The 14,593-nt window shown below is 35.9% G+C and overlaps 1 protein-coding gene across 7 annotated transcripts; it reads right to left on the bottom strand.

Annotated features, from left to right (window-relative positions):
• Window positions 1–66: 66 nt before the first annotated feature.
• On the bottom strand, window positions 67–13,524 carry LOC147871122 (dystrophin, isoforms A/C/F/G/H-like). 7 transcript variants are annotated; one of them, XR_015532805.1, is made up of 7 exons: window positions 12,915–13,481; window positions 11,818–11,975; window positions 7,734–7,886; window positions 4,428–5,421; window positions 1,413–1,572; window positions 786–981; window positions 67–228 (listed from the first exon to the last, which is right to left on the bottom strand). XR_015532805.1 is itself a non-coding variant. In XM_087341185.1 (3 exons), the coding sequence occupies exons 1-3, from the start codon at window positions 11,878–11,880 to the stop codon at window positions 1,534–1,536; spliced, it is 255 nt and encodes an 84-aa protein (XP_087197311.1). In that variant the 5' UTR covers window positions 11,881–13,447; the 3' UTR covers window positions 1,412–1,533. The 7 variants fall into 7 exon arrangements, 2 of the variants coding, with proteins under 2 accessions (XP_087197311.1, XP_087197310.1); XR_015532806.1 differs by having other exon boundaries at window positions 11,818–11,956; XR_015532804.1 differs by having other exon boundaries at window positions 11,818–13,481.
• Between the last annotated feature and the right edge of the window lie 1,069 nt (window positions 13,525–14,593).

Raw genomic sequence — 14,593 nt, 5'->3', positions numbered from 1 at the left:
CAAATTTCTTGTTGAGAGCATCCAATATCTGAGATGAAAGGAAAAGCAGAGGGAAAGAAAGCCCAGTACCTTCTTCTGACTTTATTTCGTATGTGCCGCGACCAGTTGCATCGAAGCGTCTCCTTACAATTATATGGTCACCATATTGTTCTCTCTCGTAATTAAGGTGACCAGTATTCTTCAATGTCACTTCAATGGTAGCAGTGACGTTACCCTTCTTTATAAATTCTGGAAGAAACAGGAACAATTCTAAAATTCTGATACACACACTTAATCTTCCTTCCAATATCATATGAAATAAAATTAAAGTTTCGGACCAAATCCACTGTTCATTCAGTATTAGGTTAACTGAGGGGATCCTTCGCAATTCTCATGTTCTCTAATTCAGTCATTTGGGCTTGATGATATTAAACATCACGATCTTACAAAATTTACTTAATGGGTTGGCAATAAATACCATGGTATAATTTTTTTCATCAGTGCAAGAATGGTAAGTCATGGTAGGAGAATATCCAGCGCACAATATGCTGGATCTTCTTTGCCCCCTGAGTTACCAAGCTCACACACGTACACACTATGAATTATTTTATATAATCAGATTAAAGAAATTTAAAAACATAAATAATATGTACTGGGAAATTAGTTTTAAGGGAAGATAAGAGATGACAAATTTCAGTTCATTACCTGTGTAGACTGTACACTCAGACTTTTCAGACTGGACTAAATTCAAGCTAGATAAGCAAAGACTAAACCTATGACCTTAGCAACTTGTTACAATATGTTACCTTTCAAAGAGGTTCCTCTCTTAATAGCTCTTGGGTTACCTCCCAAACCAAGTACAAGAGCATAAACTACTGCAGTCTTGCCACTGCCATTCTTCCCAAAAACAAAATTACCTCTTCCGTTCAGACGAACCTCCAAGGATGAGTGGCACATGAAATTTGTTATGTATATTTTTTCAATGATCCCAGATTTTGGTTCCTGTAATGTCAATATTCTTTTAAAATAAAATTGCAGTAAACTCTACCAATGAGGCAAACTTGTCCCTGAGCACCAGAACCATGCTAGTTCAGTTGCAACACATCAATCACATCTATAATAATCAATCTTCAGGGGCTCCTATAATGTACAAAGTTCCACACTTTTCTGTCAATTCATGACACACAGATTGAAACTTCAATCTGCAGTACAACAAAAGTGGAACTCCAAGATCCAAATTCTTAAAATGTTCACACATGAATACACGACTTAGAAGAAACCCAGGCACCAAAACAAATATTTAGTAACACGGCAACCTGGTACATATTATAATTTATGCTCTGCGTGTGTAATCATGTGCCTATAAATAAGGACTCATATACAGTATATATTCACGCATGTACGCGCGCACACACCAGTTACATAGAACTCACATTTGAGGGGTGTCCACTAGAACTGGATTCGTCTCCGTCATCATCTCTTCGGAATTTAGAGGTGCTCGGTGCATCGTCTGATTCTCGAACTTGCTCATCTCGACTGCCAGAGTTCTTTTGTTCAAGTGAAGCTCCTTTCACATTCATTTTTAAAGATGACCTACAGAATCAGAAACATGTGAGAACTACATCTTTACTTCTTAGATAATTTCATAAAAATGTAACAAACTTAATTTCACAGACTTCAACACAACTTACATGCATAATACCTTGTCTCATATAAAACATACTTCTTGAATGAATTATCCTAGGAATAAGATAGAACTTTCTTTCTGCTGTTACGTCCTCCCTTACATCCACACTAAGTAACCACATCTAAACAATTACTCACAAAACACACAAAATATGTAGCTTAAACTCAAATTTTAAATATTTCACGATACTGTATCACATCACTACTCTCTTACACAGGCCCACCTGACTCAATTCTCATTCAGCTAGACACTAGATGTACGTAATTTTTAATAGGTCTTATTTCATAAGGAATTCAAGAATAAACAAATATGCAATTTCCACATTTACTTCTAGTCAATCAACAAAATCTGGACATGTGAAGGCCAGAGTGAGCGAGCAATTTCACATGAGATACGGGTCAAATGCCATTTTTAGATCAATGAAATCTAAAATCCTACAATGAGCTGGGTTTATGGCTTGAAATAGAAACCTAAGAAATTCACACTGAATTTCTTGGTAAACATCAATTTGGAAGGCACGTACTTGGAGGAGCTGGTAATTATATACTTCTCCGTGTTACATGAAAACCGAAAGTTTACTGGAGTTCACTCGACTCGCCACCAAAGTCAATTTCCATTTATGCCTGTGTCCTGCCAGCGGTCTCCTTACTTCAAACATGAGGTACACATTTCATATACCTCCAATGCGCGCTACATGTCTCCTCCATCAAGCCCTCCTAGATTTTATTATCGTAACAATATTTTTGAATACGCTGGATACTACGTGCAGAACGTAAAGCCTTTGTGTTTGCATTTCTGTACAAAAAGTGCTCAAAATCGTTTATATCGAGGGGAAAGTATGGAATTTGACATAAACCGACCAGTCCAAAAAAGGAATATTAATTAAGAAGAAACAGAACAAGGGGGAACAAATTACAAAATATTCTATCAACTGGTTTCAAGGCACACATTTCTTTCTACTCGGATCCCAAATACATCCATCCACATTCAATTCGACTCGAATGTAGAGAAGTTTACACAGCCCTGTTTTAGTTGCAAAGAATAACAACGTACTAGGTCTCTCTTCACACACGAACATGTTTTGGTCATTTAAAATTACGTAACTTCAGTATCGCAAACCAGACAGCGTCGAATGACAGAATAATTAGTTAATAATTAACCGGAAAGTATTCAGGATGGACGGCCAGTGGCGTAGTTTAAGGTACCATCCAGGCATCTTCCTGGAGATACTGAGGAAAATCATGAAATACCTCCATCAGAAAACACGGTCTTTGGGCTGAGAACAGAGCCTCACAAATACGAAACCCGAACTGTAATTATGTGACTGCGATGATGTTCTTTGTCACTGAACAAGTAGACCTATTTTCTATACGTGTTTGAGGATTCTTACGTTAGTTAGGGAAAATTGACTGCATAAAAACGTAACAAATGGCTGCTCAGTCAATATGTTCTTGAAGAAAGGTACATTTATCATTAACCCTTCAACGTGGAAATTTAAATTCCGCGCTGCTTGACGAGGAGTGGTGGCCATTTAAATGTTGCTCTAAAACACTTTATTTATCATAACGTTTGAACTATATAACATATAATGATCAATTCTTCACTGAAATCCTCTTAAAAGATGGTTTTATAATTTCAGCGTATAATATGAACATCCTGTGTGTGACAAATGCTAGTAGTCGATTAGACGTTGAGAGTTGTACGTAATTTATTGAAACGTCAGCAAAAGTCAACGTTACCCAAATACATAGTTTTTATCTTTTTCTAGCGGTTCCTGCACATGACGCAATGTCTTTGAGGCATTGAATTTCTTTCCTGTGTCAATAATACGCGGGAGTAAATATGTCTGCGCCAGCTGATATTCTGACAGCGAACTGAAGGCCACATATATGCATCATACTTGGCAGTTATAACCGTCTCTTACTAAGAACTCTTCTGATTATAGACTTCTGAGTATAGGGGTGCTAAAATTGTTGATATTTGAAGACACAGATAAACATAACTGTATATCTATATATATATATTATGGAGCCCCTTGACCGTTTCAGATAATTTTTTTTCCTCTCTACTTCGCTGGAGCAGTTATCGTGTCATATGAGACTGAGAGAATGAGTTATCTTACCTCTACAAACAAACAGCTCAGTGTTCTTTGGAAGATTATATTACAAAAATAACGTTATATAAATCAATAATGGACTGAATCGTTTCCTTGGCTTTATAAACTCGTCATTAAAGAAAAACTAAGATGATTTTGGTAAGATCTGAGTTCCCCACAGCGACGAGTATGATGATGGGGGCACAAGGATCTGAAACGTCGGTCAATATCTACCAAACTATAAACGGCTTCCGTACAGACTAAACCTTTAGACGACTAATAGTGCCTTCCACTGACGTTAAATTGTTTCGACGGGTAAGATCGAGCGAGTTCACCCGGTGACTGCCACGACTGCACACTGGCCGGCAGAAAAGCAGCTCATTCATTACAATTGCAGTGCCTAATTGGGCACCTCCAAATACAAAGTAGAGAAAAATCCGGGCCAGCCTTGTGACATATTCTGGCCTCCTGACGATAACTGACAGATACAATGACCTGAATGTTAACGCCATCCGCAAGTTAAATATGAACTCGGACACGCTGTCAAAAATGTATCCCCTTTTAAACCGTTGCTCTAACACTTTTAAGTTTTTCATTCGGGCTACTACGGCAACCGCTGCTCGTTGTTGTCCCCATTTTAAAGAAGAACAATTAGGATTCTCTTACCTCGAATGTGACTCCGATGCAGTTCGAAGAGCCTCACACAACAGTCAAATGGAGTATTCTAATAGTGACTGCGCGTGGTACGTGCAGCGCGTCCTTCGTTCGCGGATGAAAACGGCACCTGATGTGGAGGGCAGCTGCTAATACTTTAAAGGTTGCTGTGTATGCGAGTGGAAATGTATATGGATTCTGAAAGACTAAATATAATTAATTCATCAACACAAATTACAGGACAGAATTTAGCAATTAGTAAAACTCTTACTGGTGAATACCATAACATAAGTGTAAAAGTTTCAACCTGTAGTTAATATCACCTTAGCTGTACACGCAGCCACGTTGTTCACGATATCGCAGTTTAACAGCTTTCAGTAGAGGGACAAAATGTTTGGTACTGGTGAACAGTTGTAATTACAACTAATACTTTTGCTGCAATGTCACTGACAATTAAAAAAACTGGCACAAGAACAAATATAAATAAAAGCTTTCTTACTCAGACTAGTGACAGAGTCCTCAAGCAATACGGTACGATCCCTAACTCACAAAGCAAGATGCAATCAAGCCATGGCCAGTGCATGCCTTTCAAATTCCAATGCAATGCCAAATGTAGCACAACTTTCAATAAAAGATAATCATCACAAGGCACAGAAAGTATGATCCCAAAATCCTAACAAGCTGTCTTTTTATACTAAAACACGTAAGCTCCATTAGGCCCTCATGCTATTGTCATTAAAGAAAAAAGTAACCATATTTATTCCTCTGTTACTTTAAGAATGCTTTGTCATTTTCGAGGAACACTTATCATAAACTGGCAGGAACATTGTAAATTATAAATTGTAAAGAATACAGCAATACCCAGAGGAACTGAGGAAAATAATGAAAACTGAAAAGTTTGGGTATCAGATTTGAATCCTGAGACTATGGCGAACTGGAAAGAGAGTAAAACAAAGCAACTGTGGCATATTTCGTTGGAATGATGAGAAAACCTCAGTCTTGACACCTGTAACCAATTTCAGGATGTCAGCCGCATATAGCGGTATAAATTTTTCCTATTAATTACAGTTAATACATTCATTCATCAATTTTTAAAGGCAGATATTCCTTTTTTATTGCTACATATGTAAAAATTAATTTCATACTCATTTAGAGAAAAATTATTATCGATATGGTAACGTGATACATTCACATACTAAATAAAACCTACAAGTAAATATGTAATACATACACATTTAATAAAATGAACACTGCTAATTTGATACTAATTAAAACAAATTATATAAACAACAAAATTGTTATTCTTTAACCCACTGCTCCTCAGACTGTACAAGAAAAACATAGTGAAATGTCACCTGTAATTTTAAACTGGGTTTAAGGCCCCATAAACTACTGTTTAAAATGTTTTAAAAATAAATTAAACTGGTGGCATTTGACATCAATATATGACGATTCACTTGTGGTTACAAGTCGATTGCTGAGGTACCAACTGAGAAGCTACAGAATTAAATATGCTATCTTGTTATTTCTGTTTCATAGAGATCCTTGTAACAGCAAAGAGCATTCTCAGATTTTTTTGTTCAATATTTGGACCAAATACGTATGCTGCAGGACCCTTGTAAGGGAGGGAGACATTTAGACAGGGGTAGGGGTGATTTGACTGAAGAGTATCAATGGGATTAGCAGAGCAAGGTATTGTATCACCTGCCTGGAAAGAGTAGTAAACTATAGCACATCCCACAGTACTGCAGTATGATACAGCTTGCTTTTATGATATATAAAGAGTTCAATTTCTTCCCAATAAAAAATGACAATCTCATAAACTCGTGGGTATTTTAAGTATAGAGCAGAAGTCTGAACTTCACTCCCTCAAATATATACACAGAGTCATAATGATATAAACAGGGGCATTTTAAACTGCCTTTAGACTGTTTTGTCCGATTTTGACATTCTGCAGGAAAACAAAATTCCTTTTAATTATTCCAAATTGTTTGAAAATTTCAAGTGAATCTTAGTTAGAGAATCCTTTCCTTAAAGTGGATGATTAGGTTAAAAATTAATCTTCGACATACTGTTAAGCCTTAGAAGCATTTTGGACATACACAGTGCTATTTGTCTGAATATACAGACATTATAACAATATCACGACACAACAGGACCATATAGTCCTATTCAACAAACCACACACACACAAATTAATGGGACACTCAACCCTTAAAGCTTAGGAACATTTGTTCACACAGATCACCGCTTATATCTTCCAGTAACCGAGACCTTCAACAAAATGATGGACACCAACAGAATTCAATGGACGTCATGGTATTGGCCAAATTTTATTTTAGATTTTAATTGCATTATTCTTATTACCAGCTGCCATACTGCCACATCAAGCTGGTTCAATTTCACTGTCAAATGAGATTACTTCATCAGAGACACTCTTCAAAATTAGATGTTCTCTATTTCGTTCCTCAACTTTCAACTAAACGTAACTTCAATACATATGTCAGTTTCTGTAAACATACGACGTAGGTCATTTACAGTATTCAAACTTCCAAAACGACAAAAATCACGCAACTACAAACAATGAATGAAGTATTATTTGTTGTGGCAACATTGCGTGTTTCATCTAGCTTACATTCAGATGTCACTGACAAGACATCATCCCCATGTGATCTTTTGGTAAAAATAACTTTCATAGGGTTGATAATCTTAATTTCAATTGCGGAGTTGTGTGTGCGTTTGCTTACAGTTCAAAAAAAAATATATTCTGATTCATATGAAATTTGAAGTGCTTCTTCCTGGAAACCAAGAAGATATTTTAGAAAAGTCAAAAACTCAGTCCTGAATTTGAGTGCTGGTGATTCCTGTTGCTTGGAAACTAGACATGAAAGGACAGTGCCATGACTGAAATTGCTTTTTTCAATGAGCAGACCACAGTAAAAATGGCTGCAACTCCAAAAACAGAGATACGGGTGAGAAATGGCCAATGAATTTTGCTTACAAAACATATTGTTCATGCTCATAAGGTTCTTTTACATGCCATAAAACTATGACATGAGACCGCCGGCTTTACTTCCCCTCTGAAGGAAGTTTTATCATCCTTAAAAGTCCACCGACCTCGGCTGGGTTTGAACCCGTGAACCTTGGGTCCAGTGGCAAACACGCTAACCACAAGTCCACTGAGGGCAACTTAAAAGTACAATAGTCAAAACAAACAGGTAAGCAGATTAATACGGAGCAATCACATTATTACACATTATCAGACTTTCATTTCATCATGCTGACTTAAGAAGCAAGTAATGAATTCCCTATTTCTACCTGCTGACTCAGACGACTCCACCTTGATGTAATAGCCTCCACATCTGATTTCACTGTCTGTGACATGATGCCATCATCCACAAAATGACGTCCAATATCCTGGATCTTGGCCAGGCGAGCTTCTGGATGATTTCGAATGTAGTTTTCAACGTCCTTCAAAAGAATTGCTAAGTCATTTACTTTCACAAAAGATAAAAGTAGCTATAGTGACTTCGAAAGCGATCCAGGAATGACACTTTTTAGGATATAAGCCAAAAGACCGATCATTTGCAGGAATTCCATAATCTTCAAACACAACTCCATATAAATTGTTTGTTCTTTAATCTGTTTACTCATCAAGGAGACGTGCAGAAGACTGAAATAAAAATGATAACCTTGCAAGCTACCCTGAAAGACCATTTCCTCAGAACTCACTCTGATCCATAAATTTCAACAAGAGATGTGAAAATGAATATAAGCCAGTTCAGAACGTAACTGCTACATAGCCTGCAAATATGGAGTCTTCTCAAAGGTTTCAAACTCAGTTATTCTGACCGAGGTTTTTTGTGGGTCTCCTTAGAATTTTCACATAAATGCAAGAAAACTGCCCTAAAGTAGACTCTCCCCTCAAAACTACCCTACTCCTATTCATTCAGTTACGAGGGAAAAGAATGTGTTAATGCCTGCACTCATCATCTTCACAGTAAATAGTCTACATGCATTATCCTCAGAAGATAAATTTCAAATTCACTGAATATGTAACATTTGAGGTTTCCACAGTGACAAATCCAAAGACTGATCACTGGTAAACTTATACCAGACCACAGAAGACAGCCATCTTATGTCTGGTCATCTGACTAAGTGATTTCCCTAATCGCTTCTCTAGTTTGTCCAACCAATCCATTTCTTGGGCAACCAAAGCTGATTAAGGAAAATTCTCATATTTTATTCAATTACAGAAATTTCAAAAAAACAAAAACAGATGATAGCTGAAAATAAACTATAAACTCTTGCCTGACTTACATGACGTAAAGTCACCTGGTAATTAAACAATATCTTACTATTAAATAACACACGTAACATTTATGCACACTGAGTGGAAACATAGTGAGTATGCATATACTGAAAAATGTGAAATGGTTCAGCATCTGTGCGTCAGTCACCAAGATCCAGTTATCATCTCACTTACTCATCACCCAGATGATGGAGGCTGCAAAGCATCTCAGCAATATTATGGTAAAATTAGAATGAGCGAAGAAACATAACCAGACTTTTCAGTAAGTTTGTTGAAGGAATCTGACTGATGAAGAAATGTGTGTCTTCCAAAACAATTCATCGAAGATGTCAACGGAAGCCCAGTGACACCAGAAACAAAAAGATCACAACATCAAAATGCTGATACGTTTTTCTAATTTCAACAGAAACATCCATTATAAAACTGTTAATATAAAAGTACATAAATCTAAACAGTTCTGTCAGTACAAAGTTCCTCTGTTATGGATGATGGCACAGTACAATCTGTTAAATCATTCTCCATCATTTCAAAATCGCAGGTTGTATCATTTAGAGGTTATGAATCTCGATGTAAGGTCATGTGTCATACTTGCAATTTACATTTCTTAAAAACTAGCAGAACATAAATCAAGTTCTGTATGAAATAAGCAATATTGCTATAGACATCTGCAACATTTCAGAAATATCTTTTGACAGAAGAAACAATTAGCAGACCTCAAATAGGTAAGTGGTTTCAAAAGTTAAAAAAAAAAAATGACTTTCATCGAAGATACTGAAATTTTACAGTCCAACAGCAAAGCAGATAAAAAGTTATACAAATTAGGGAACTTGTTTACAAATAAATCAGACATCTCACCAAATGTAAGTTAATAAGGATGGATTCTCATTCTGATACAAAATCTTAAGAACCGACATACTGCTGCAAAATTTGTCTCATCTGCTGACTTACAAGCGGAAGTAGAGTCAAGTCGATATGTCGAAACTCCTGGAAAACTTCAGAAAGAACCTTATTTCCTTTCCAGTGATAAAACAATGGTTCATGGGAACCCCAAAACAAATCTTCAAAATTAACACGTCTAGTATGATGAATCATAGAAAAGGCCAGACGAGTTAACTCAAATGCAAGGAGCACGTAGAATGTCCTCCTCTTTTGATGTAAACAGAAATCTGTATTGGGAGTTTATTTCATATATAAGTTTTTCTAAATAAAATTTTGTGATTCCTTTCTTCACTCTGCTGTTTGTTCAGAAATTTCTGACAACCATTTCCGGCTGCTGTGCATTTCTTAACATATTCCTCCGCATCTAGTATTGCGCGACTTTTCGTTCTTCCAAAAACTCAATTTAGAATTCAAAGCGAAAAGGTTTCGATGACATCAATGAAATAAAGGGGACAATCATAGACTAGGTTTTTCAAAATTCCACAGCAACTTATGAAATTACAGAAGCTCGGTATTTGCTGTAACAGGTTTGAAAGGGTACTTCAGACAGAACAGCATCAAATAGCCAATAAGTACTGAGATAAAATTTCAGTATGGAAATTTAACTTGTCACATCTCGTGACACTGGCTATTAATGAAACAATAGGAATGTGATTCATCACAGCAACTGCAGGATACAGAATGCCGGATCTTAAATGCAACAAAGATAATAAATAATAAATATGAGGACAACATGAAAACTATGAAAATATGCATGAGAACAGAATTCCAAAGCCACTTTATCAACATAAACCGAAGAGTACAACAATCCAGGAATGCCTGAAAAAAATATACAGAATAACTTTAATCCCTGTGCATGGGGCAGGCCAAAACTTAATCCATAATGTTGATGTTATTCGTGATGAGACGAAACACCTTTGAAAACCAACGATTATAAAATTCAAATTTTAGATCCTTTACAGTAACACATTCATAGAAACAGGCCAAATCTTTGGCAAGACGAGAGGACAGTGTTACTTTTGCCAACTTATTCCTGTCCGAAAAAACAAATAACAGTGTTCAAACATTTACCACAAGAAAAAAATCTTAAAGAAATTTAATTTTCAATCATCTGGAATAAATTCAGAGCCATGTGATTATAATAGAATTTGTCACAATATGTAAAGTCATAAGGGGCATAATTTAAAGCCGACCAATTCATTAAAGCTTGGTGAAAATAATATTTTTTTTCAGCCTATCTATCTAAATGCTGCTCTACAAACACAGAAATATGGACAACTGTCCCTCCCCTAAACTCGATCGGAGGTTAATTTTTCAATTGCCCTCGTAAAATGATTTCAGTTTCCAGAGTCAGCATCAGAAGCAGGGGATTTTGAATACAATTGATTTTACTGTTCAAAAATGTGTAGGTGAGAGCCATCTGCAAATCACTGCACGGCTACATAAAGAAAACAGAAAAGTAGGCTTTATGAGTTCTAACTAGATGGTTCTTTATAATGAAAAACAAAAGGCTCCTGAACAGCTTACTATGCTAATCATTCCACTACCAAAGGGCACAAGTGACTACTTTATTCCAGCAGAGTTATTAGGATGTCTTCCAACTACCCCTCCACACATGTGCAAATGCACAGAGGTTATATCAGTTATGGTTTCAGGTGGAGACAAACACATACGAAAAGTTAGTTGTACGATAAAGAATAGATAAGTACAAGATTTTCATTTGAAATCCAAACACAAGAACACAGGAATACTTAGGAGGAAAGTACTGAAACATTAGGTGAGAATTAATTTTTCTGTAGCTTTCAGGTTGCCCATAATGTTACAGATATTGCAACACATCTACATTTCAAAATTTGGAACCTTCAACTATTTCCAATACTGAAAAAAAATTTGAAGAAGTCTTCATACTTCCTGCTGTGAAAACCTCAAATCTTACAGAAAAAAATATGTAACTAAAATCTGGCACAGAAACAAGAAGCATGTTATTTTTATTTCCAATAATTTCTTAAAAACAATGAATAACAGTTCTAAATCAAACTATTTCAGTAAACAAAATGACCACATTAACTTAGATTGTAAGAAACAGCTGATTCCCTCACGCACTGAGTTAGCGATGCACGATCACTTAAAACAGTAAATTTCTACACTTACCTCTAAATTCACCATATTCTTGTGAAGCTTCTTTAAGGATCTTAAACTTATTGCAGCTTCCATCTGTTACATCACTCCATTTGGCATTTAGATGTGTAAACTTCCTTGCAACATTCTGAACGCAGTTGCCTTCACTGCTCTGCAAAACAGATCACTTCCTGTGAAACACAAAAATAAGGAGAAACAAAAAAGCTGTACATATAACAGAATTATGATGCCAGTTCAATAAGTTCCAATAATAAAGTTACTGCAGCAATCGTGGGCACTGAAATGAGAAACTAGTAATTTCTTATATGAAGAAGCATCACTGGGAAACATGTAATGTGCTGCATATGACACATGCTTCACAAGTATGTCCGCTAGACAGTGCCGAAGTATAATGTGGTTAATTTTTATGTCAGTCAGGAATTTTTGTAGTCAGCAGTCAAAATGTCAACATCAGAACTTATGTAAATAAAGAACAACAAACAGTTGTTGCTGGTTCTTAATTGTAGTGAAAATAATGTTCATAAATTGAAAAATTGGTATAAATTTACACAGTTCTTTGTGTGATACATTCCTAAAAAACATGAATGTTTTGTTATAAAGATTTATAAACTTAATGACATGACTGGCTACACATGTGACATTGAAAAATCTCACTGGGAGAGTAGCAATAAACTTTAAGAGGAAAATCTTTTCTCTTCTATGGACTTATGTCAGTCAGAATCATATGATAATGACAGGGGAACTTTGGTAATTAGACACTAAAACTGAAATGGAGGTGTCTCAACAGCAGTGATATCGAAAGGCTACCAAGATGTGAGCTTACTAATCCAAGTACATGAAAACAAATTAATATGTTTTGTTAATGGAAATACGTCGCAAACAGCCTGAATAAAATTTATATAGACTCCACTGTATTTTCTGCTTTTGTCTTACTATTCAGTTATAAAATTCACAGTTACAATAATTAATTTATAAGGGTCTTGGATAGAAATCACCAACATTCTTCTCTCTGTAATACAACCTCTTCCTTCAGAAACAGAAACAGTCATGTATAATGTCCTGAAGTTTATATAAATTGCATGAAATGACATGTTCGAAATTGTTCTTACTTTACGTCCTCCACACAAGGGAAAGATAACACACATAAATTCAACAAACGCTCAAATAACAAAACATTAACTTGCACGTCCTCGCAATATATGACAGAAGAAATGCAGTGGACACACAACAGTTACGCCATTATCTCGTACGCAGGGATGGCAACATCTGAAAAGCAGCGAACACATCCCGCCATCGCGGGAGAATGAGGGATATTCAATTATCAATCTTTGCGTACTGTAACAAACTCTGCTGCCATCTACCGACTACGGATCTGAAGTAGATCTACGTCGAAGCACACTCCATTGCACTGCTGTTTGAAATGCTACCTGAAATACCTCACATATTGTAATATAGCTGTGTGTTGGTTGTCTTAATAACCTTCCACATTAGCCATTAAACCCCAATATTATGATGCTCAAACCTTTTTACACAAGTCTTATAGCATCAAATATTCATGGCAAATGACTATTAACTTACAAAACACAGAAATACACACAGTAAGAAAACAAATTCAACAAGTCAAAAAATCAAAAAAATGCTTGAAATTGTCAAAAAAGCGCACAAAACCAAAAAAATCGAAAAATTTCACTTTAAAATTTTTTTCCGTAATTTTCAAAATGTTTTTTGGTTTTTACGCTTTTCAGACAATTTCCAGCATTTTTTATTTTTTTTAAAAAAATCAAAATTTTTCAAAAAATCAAGAAATGCTGGAAATTTTGAAAGAAGCGCACAAAATCAAAAAAATTTTTTTTTTTTTTACGCTTTTCAGACAATTTCCAGCATTTTTTTTTGAAAATTTTTAAAATTTCAAAACTAAAGTTGGCACCTTCCTAATTTGACACAGGGATAATTAAAAAATCTACTGTGTGTTCAGTTACAGACAAAAGCAAGAAACCGCTAGGACTCTGTGGACCACAGTTGGTGAATGGGAAAATTATGATTTTAGTCACAATATTATGTTGTTAAATTATCTCTGTTTACAACTGATCTATCTTCTGCCTGTGAAAGACTAAACAAATAACTGCTAAACTCTGAGACTACACTGGAAAATTTCCAATTGCAGGCACGTAACAGAGGGAAAGTATGTCGTATCTTTCTACACACGGTTGTGACTGTTTAAGCGGAAAGGAACTTAGCTCCCTTGGTACAGTCGAAGCAGCTTCTCTGATTTTACTGACCCTCGTTACAAATTCTGCTGCGCGATCTCCTCCAATATCCTAACAAACGAAACAAAATTCATATTAGGCAATTGCTTGAGATCCCTAACTATCTCTAGATTGCAAAATAAAATAATGAATATAAATATTTAACCAAGTGGATCGAGAAGATGGCAGTCACTCAACAGGTCAATAAATTATACGCCTTTTACGAGTTCAATCCAATCCAATACAACCTATTGTCTGTGATCCATTTCAAGTAACATCCCATCTATACCTGTTCTCCTTAAAAAGGGTTTTTCCTTCATGTTTCATGACTAAAATTTGGGTGCTTTCCCTATCTTCCTCATTTGTGCTGGTGCTCAAAAATTTTAAGTTTCGATTTATCTCATAGTAACCTTGAACCGTGCTCCAAGCCAGTCCATGGGTCCATATTCAACATATTCGGACTAGAGTCGATGAAAAGCCAGAAGATATGGCTTGAAACCCAGGAGTCTTTCATCAACATCAGTCGCCATGAAAGTCTCACT

This window comes from Zootermopsis nevadensis, unplaced genomic scaffold, assembly GCF_977971745.1.
Source record: "Zootermopsis nevadensis isolate Lab colony 2312 unplaced genomic scaffold, Znev_1.0 Znev_ptg000064l, whole genome shotgun sequence".
Classification (NCBI taxonomy): domain Eukaryota; kingdom Metazoa; phylum Arthropoda; class Insecta; order Blattodea; family Termopsidae; genus Zootermopsis; species Zootermopsis nevadensis.
Note: the sequence above shows the minus strand (reverse complement) of the source record. Positions and strands in the feature narration are given on the sequence as shown.